This window comes from Natator depressus, chromosome 4, assembly GCF_965152275.1.
Source record: "Natator depressus isolate rNatDep1 chromosome 4, rNatDep2.hap1, whole genome shotgun sequence".
Lineage (NCBI taxonomy): Eukaryota > Metazoa > Chordata > Testudines > Cheloniidae > Natator > Natator depressus.
Window position 1 is genome coordinate 28,088,441 of NC_134237.1, and position 7,723 is coordinate 28,096,163.

The following is a 7,723-nucleotide window of genomic DNA, read 5'->3' on the forward strand; positions in this document are numbered from 1 at the left end:
AAAGCCCTGGCTGAGATGATTTAGTTGGTGTTGGTCCTGTTTGAGCAGGGGGTTGGACTAGATGGCCTCCTGAGGTCTCTTCCAACCCTAATCTTCTATGATCCCATAGCTCACAGCTCTTTGGCCCAATTTCTCTCCCAGCTGTCCCTCCCTCCCTGTTAGCGCTTTTCCCCAGGTAATAGGTAGTTGGAAGCATGATGAATCAGCCCAGGAAGCACTTCTGTGCTAAGGTATATGTATATTTTGGTGCAGACGGGGATAGCGGGAAATGTGGTTAGGCGAGAGCACTTTAATTCTAGAGTCAAGGAATTCCCAAGTCCACTATGAAGTTTGGGATTCAGAGAAGCCTTTAGACTAGAGTTGAGTTGTCAGGAAGGTTCTGGGGCTTTTATTCTGCTATCAATGGATCCTGAACATTTCTAGATTCATCCAGCCTCCAATAATACGCTTGTGCATGAGTGTCCAAAGAATTTCATATCGAAACTCTAATGGAAAAATTTTAGGAAAATATTGCTAGCTCACAGACTGAATTTAGATCCTAAAATTTTCCAGTCCTGTGGGGGCTGCCAACTTCTCTTTCTCTTTGTATTTGTTTCTTGCAGGAGGCTGAGTCCAGTATTCATCAAGCTGCAGTTAATCCCTGCAGGCTAAGGAAGATGACAACTATATGTCCTTTTGGGGAGAACATTCAAAAACACTGCAGATCATAATAGTTGCATCTGTATGTGTGTATGTGTGTGGAGAGGTTCCAGACAAATCCACAAATCGCAAACATTTCAATGAGTGTTGGGCCCAAAATGCACAATTTGGATGCAGTTCCAAACTTCTCAATAGTGTTGGGATGGGAGTGCTCACCTCTTAGGCTATGGTTTGGCTGAATCTATAATTTCAACTAAATATAATTCTAAAATATGACAGTGCCTCCTATTAAGTGGGACGAAGTCTTTTGCCAGAATGTGGGAATATTTACAATCCATTGCACAAAAAGGAATGCACACAGGACTGTATAGTTTTGAGATGCATTTGAAGGCACGCAACACACATTAAGATAGGGAGATGCAAAAAGCGGCTCTGTCATTTCCTGCCTCCATTGGTAGTCAATACCTGATGCTTCAGAGGGTGATGTATGTCCTCCCCACACACCCTATAATGCTCCCAGACAATTGTGAAAGGCCCCACATTATCTGAAGATATGAGAAGGGGAGACCATTGGAAGTCTTCAGGGTATGTCTAAAGTGCAGCTGAATGGAACACTCCTACCCTTGGCAGACACTCAAGATAGCGGAGGTGGAGCTAGCTTGCTAAAACCAGCAGTGTGGGGTTGCAACTCAGGGCCCTGGATCTGAGCTTGAGTGGCTAGTCAGAATTTCTGCCAGAGCTGCAACTTCCCACTCTAGCACGAGCCCCACCACCATGAGTCTTTCCACCCAGGTCACGGCTAGCTGCAATGAAAGCATACTCTCAGAGACTAGAGGAGCAGCCAGTTAGCTTTGAGAGGGCCACTTACTAGGTCCCTAAGATGGGGAACATATGTCGACTGACTTTAAAAAAAAAAGTGAGGTTGCCTTAACTGCATTTTACTTAAAGGGACACTGTCAACTTAAATCACAGTTACTGCCTGACATTTTTTACCTGCTGTTGCGACAAGGAACACTAATCAAATTAAATTAAAGGAAAAATAACCCTCAGTTTTCTCAGTCTGTTCACTTTGAGCATTTGACAGAACTTTGTGCATATAACAGTTTCACTCTCCCCATATAGTCTCTGGGTGGGTCCTTCACACGGCAATAGGAGAAAAAAATATTTTTAAAAAATAGGAAAGTGGGATTATAAAATAACAGAAACTAGCAGGGGGATTCAGTAGCAAGTGTTGTACCTGAATTTGCTCATCTCATTTTTTGAAACTGGTCAGATTTCAAGTTAACAGTGTCCCTTTCAATAGGATTGTGTCAAACATGAGGGGATTCCTTTCTGTCCTCCACAGATTATCAATTTATGAAGTTTTCCAGCTCCACTCACATTTCATTTGTATGGTAGAGATGGAGACATACGCTTTGTATTTTTCCACCCATGGTCTTCCTTTTTTTCTTATTATTTTACCAGTGGAGTTTCAGATTCTTGAGTTTAAGATTTTTATAACAGAATAAAATAGTTACAAGCAAATGACCATTACTTGATGATATTGGCTAATTCAGTGTGATGAGCACTACCCAATCATTCCCCTTCAGCGACAGGAGAGGTGTTAGGAAATGCATTTGACAGAAATCGTAGCTCTCCTTTGCATCCCCTTTAACCTGTGCATGTTGCTTTCTAATAAGCTTTTACAAACAGCACCGCTGAGCCTGCTCCTACTGAACTAATCCCACCTTGCTTTTCAAAAGACCTGCAATGAAGTCAAGGTTTAACAATGGCAGGAAGGCTGCTCATTCTAACCCCGGCAGACAGAGCATAAATAGCAGCCCAAACACGTACTTACAGAGTTCATACTGACCTGGCAGGGTTTGAAAAGCAAATTTTCCTGTAGCAACAATATTACCTGTCAATCTCCATCACGTTTTTAACAGCAATGAGCCAGAATAACAACACAAGTTACACCACACAAGACACACTTGTTTATTTGTGCATCAATTTCTAACATGTAACCCAAGTAAAAGTTTGAGGACACAGTGGCCTGCAATTACTTAATCCATTAATAACAGAGTTTCTATTCACTGGTTAGTAGCCAGTCACTGAAAGCCATCTGCTCTAATGACATCTGTAAAAGCTATGACTACAGATCTGCTGCATAATGGGCCAAAAAATTAGAGAGAGAAAATCAGCTTTGTTTTCAAATTAATCCTTGATAAAGATGATGAGATGATAGTTTAAGTTATAGTTGCTTCCCACTCTAATGAAAAGTAATTTATTCTGCTTTGAAAGTACACAAACTTTTATGCAGAAAAACATTAGAAAAAGCAGGTCAATGGCCATTATGTCACCTAGTATCATCAAGTATTTGGAGGCGGGAGTAACTTTTTCATATTGCAGAACTAAAACACTACTGCCCTGGGCATTGTGGGATTACACTGGAGGAATGTTAAAAGTCTACATGTATTTGTGGTCAACATACACTGGCTTCTGATAAGCAGACTTGGCCAAATTCATTGCTGGTGTAATTCCAGTGAAGTCAGCAGGGTTACACCCGGACACACTTTAAATTCCCCAATGTGTTAAATGGTATTTTCAAATCTGACAAACATTTCAAATCCTTTTAAAAGTCCCCAAAATATATTTTTCACAGGAGAAGAGGGAAAACATTTTTTGAGTAAATGGCTTTTCCCACTTGCTGGTTGCTTTTAATCCCTCAGGTTTGGGAGGCTCATGACAGCTGGACAGAGATAGGCCACAGAAACTGATCGGTCAGTAGGCTATTTCACTATAGACATTTGATTTGATTAAAAACCAATGCCCTCCTTGCATTCCTCCAAATGCAGTTACTCAGCCCATACATGTGGGAATGAACGACTGAGCTGCTATAGTACAGTGAGGTGAAGCCTAGCAGAAACCCATAAACTGTGCCCAAGCGCACTTAGCTGCTTACCAAGAAAGTCAGAAGAGTGACAGAGAACAGTGCACTCTTACCATTTGCAGTGCAGACGCTGAACACGGCCAGGGAGAGGAGGGCAGCTCCAAGCAGATTCATACTTGTAATCTGTAGCATGGGCATTCCCTTGCAGAGCCAGGCAGCGTGTTCTCTCTCTCTGTGAGGCAGGCCCTAATTAGTAAGTGGAAAAGGTGTGCAGAGACTGTACAAAGTCACTGCCCATTCCAGCTTATTTTGGGGACTTTGATAAAGAACAGGAGGAAATGCAGCATATTCCCTCCGAGAGTTCAATACAGAGGAGACTTATTGTTTCAGTCCTTACAGGAATTCATTTCCTTTGGCAGTCAACTGTGTTTTTGTTAATACTTTATTTTGTGTTTTTTTCAGCCCAGAGGCCAGGAAAGGTTCTAAAGAGAGGCAGATCTTTCTTTAGAATGGTGTACATCAGACCAATTTTTTGTAACATATTTTGGATATTTTTAAAAGGGGACACTTAATAGTGACGGTCCAAACAAGGATCATTTTATAGCAAGGTATTGAAATAGAGAGCAAACTGCAATTTAATATAGTCTGCAACTGAATAAATGGTAATATTTTAAGACAGGAAACCTTGGAATTCCAACTGCATGGCCAGAGATGACTCAGAATCAACAGTGAGCACCAGGTGGCCTGGCATTCAGGTAATTGCTGCTGGTCTTTTGCAGTCTCCCAAAGAGAAGGGAATGCACCATGAACCCAGAATACCTTTCCCTTACCCCAAGGTTATGTCCCAGGATGGGAAGATCTAATTATGAAATGCAGTCTGAGTAAGTCATACTCTGCATTTGATATGAAATGGCAGGTCATTTTAACAGCCACATTCCATAGCCAGAAGGAGAGGCATTTGGACTGCCTATGAGAAACTTAGATTGGCTAACTCCCATTCTGTACTCAGTGCAGAAGCATTCAAACGATCCTTGGTCAGTCACTACTGATACGGCTGGTCATAAATGGGCTAAAAATACCCTTCAGTTTTTCTCTAAAAATGTTGAAAATTTCAAAACCAGCTCTAATCACTGCATCCAGAGTCGGACTCATAGTACCATGAGGTATATTCTTGTTCTGCTGTACAGTGATTTCTAATCTTAATTCACTGCACCATGTGATGAGACTATATCCTTAAAAGTATAACTCTCTACCAGGCTTTCTAATGAGCTAGAGTCCTCCTCTACTTTGACCTCCCCTCCTCCTCCTTCTCAAAAGAGACCTTGGTGGAGCTCTGTGATACAGCCGTTGGTGCCAGCTGGCAAAGGGTTCAGCAAACTCTGTGCCAGCAACTCCTAACAGGCCTGACAAACTCACTACTTCTAACACTATTTATAGTATTTATCCTGCAAGTGTCTTGTAAGGTATCACATGAAAGGCGGTGAGACACACTGGTCATTAATATCATGGTGCAGTGGTTCCCAAACTTGTTCTGCCGCTTGTGCAGGGAAAGCCCCTGGCGGGCCCAGCCAGTTTACCTACCTGCTGCATCCACAGGTTCGGCCGATCGCGGCTCCCAGTGGCCGTGGTTCACTGCTACAGGTAAACAAACCAGCCCGGCCTGCCAGGGGCTTTCCTTGCACAAGCGGCGGCAGAAGTTTGGGAACCACTGTCCTAGTGAAATGTGTGCATTGACACTATATGAGGAATTACATATTTTCTACTCATATTATGCTTTCAAATACATATCCAAGGGAGAAACATATTTCTTCCAGACTGGAGGGAAGGTAGTTATCACTCCCATATGTAAATTAAGCATTGTGATCCAGACACACTGGGAGCTACATTTACAGGTGAAGTAAACAGGAAAAACAAGTTAACATGGGGATGAGAGGGCAACATGACAAAGCACACTGGAGAACAACCATCTGGAACGCATTTCAAAGGTTTACTGAACTATAACAGAACATATAAGGACAACACCCTGTTATTCAATTTACCGAAGAACACTCTTGAAGCAGGAGGAGGAGGAGGAGGAGGAGGAGGGTTTTTGATCATTTGGTTGTAGGTTTGACTGAAAACCAGCAAGTTCTGCAGAAAGGCTGAGGGTGCAAAACAGCATCAGTCAAGAATTGTGGTCTGTTAAGATGTAGTTTCTAGAAAGTGCATTATACTTTTGTTTGATTTGTACCCAATTCTGTTTCCATTACCCTTACTTAAATGCAGTGCTTAATTTGTGTCAGAGCTTGCCAGGCCTGAGCCCTGGCACCTCTAGGCTCGACAGTTAATAACTGTAGCACCTCTGGGTTTGTCGTGTCAGTTATGAAAGTAAAAAAATTGCTTGAGCCCCAGCACTTCTTTCATTACAAATTAAGCACTGCTTAAATCTCTATCTTTGTTAATAAACTTATTCTCATGTTATGATAAATACATCTCAGTGCTTTGCGATTAAGCAAATGTGTGAAACCTGAGTTTTAACCTTCCAGCTGTGTGTATCCTGTCTCATTAGGAGGCAGCTTACTGGGTTATTCCTTTGAATGGCCAGAGACAGGGACTAGATAGTACAAGGGAATGCTCTTCAAAGGCAGGTTCAGGAATTGGGGTGGACCTAATGGTAACCTGAAAAGCAAAATAGGACTGGCAGAGTCCTGCGAGAAAACCATGAGGAACAACTGACCTCATGAACTGCCTGATCTAATAATTAGCACAGCATACAGTAATATGTGGGTAATTTGTTCCTGCTGCTGGTAAAACAAGAAAATGGGGTGGGGGGAAAGAGGCTCTACACATACGTGTTTGGTGCTCATATCTTTTTTCATTTAGGTCTTATAAAACCAAAACTATACTCCAGAGCTCATAGTGCAACTGCAGATTATTTTAGGAGTCCTGGGAGTCAGTACAGATCATCTTGTTTTTGTGCCCTGCCCAGTCCTCACTCCTAAGCACTCAGATACCACAGAATATGCTCCAAGGAGAAAATCCGGGATATATAGCTTAACAAACTTAAAACTGCCTTTACCAAACAAGGACACTCCACCGGAGAACTAGATCATATCATGAAACGTGATACCCAAATATCCCAAGAGAACCTGCTTCAATGCAGAAATAAAACCCTCTATGACTGCACATAGCACCCTAGCACCCTACACTGGAACCCATACAGGGTATCAGACAACTAAAACCCATACTCAGTGGGGATCCCAACCTGAAAGAAATCTTTCCTGGACCCTGACTTCTGACCTTCACCTCCCCCTCGCCCCAACCTCTCAAAGCTCATTATCAGAAGCAAGCTTCTCACAGACCATGACACACCAACTTTAAGCAGCACCAGACCCCACCAGAAGAACAGATGCAAAGCTTGCAGACATATCTCCACTGCTACAATGATCAACCTCCTCCCCCCCACAACACACCTTTCAATTTCAATGGATCCTACACATGCCTATCCCAGCACATGGCTGTGACATTCAATACCTTAAAATAACACCATGGAACTCCCATATTCACCACTATGATATGATTAGGATATGTTTGGTACAATGCATGCTTTATGGGATATCATTTGAAAAGTCTTGATCTGTTGAACATTAATATCCTGTTTGATTGTGTGTGCTATCATTATATGGAAATGTATGAAGCAGTGCTGTATGCGTCACTGAAATATGTTGTGAGGTTGGAAACACCCACAATCAGCTTGTCAGGCACAACAGTGGAATCCACTCTCCCAAGGGCCATCCCAGAGACTTATCAGAGGGAGCACATATACAATGGAGACTGTGTGATCCCCATGTCACAGCAAAAGATCTTTCCAGAAAGCTGGAAGAACATATAAAAGAGGGGAAGTGACATCATCACTTGGCCTCTCCCTCCCCAAACTCAACACCTGTAGGAATGTCTGCAAGACAAAAACTTTGAACTGGGGGAGTGTGGTCCCAGGCTGTGTATTGATGATCTGTAACCTGCTTGTACTATCTATCAGGGTGAGACACTGCTTGATTCAAATCCTGTTTAGTTTGTAGAACTTACACTGCAAATTTATTTTTTGTTTCTTAAGTAACCAACTCTGATCTCTACGCCTGCTACTTGTAATCACTTTCCATTTATGTTTCTGTAGTTAATAAACCTGTTTTATATTTTACCTAAAGAGTGTGTTTTGGTTGAAGTGCTTGGGAAATC

General features: G+C 42.2%; 1 protein-coding gene across 1 annotated transcript in view; it reads right to left on the minus strand.

The window, feature by feature from the left end:
- EMCN (endomucin) overlaps positions 1-4,023 on the minus strand; it is an 84,011-nt gene extending 79,988 nt beyond the window's left edge. The window contains exon 1 of the mRNA XM_074949982.1: positions 3,622-4,023. Within this exon, the coding sequence (XP_074806083.1) occupies positions 3,622-3,706 (85 nt within the window). The 5' untranslated portion in view covers positions 3,707-4,023. The remainder of the gene's footprint in view (positions 1-3,621) is intronic.
- Positions 4,024-7,723: the final 3,700 nt, after the last annotated feature.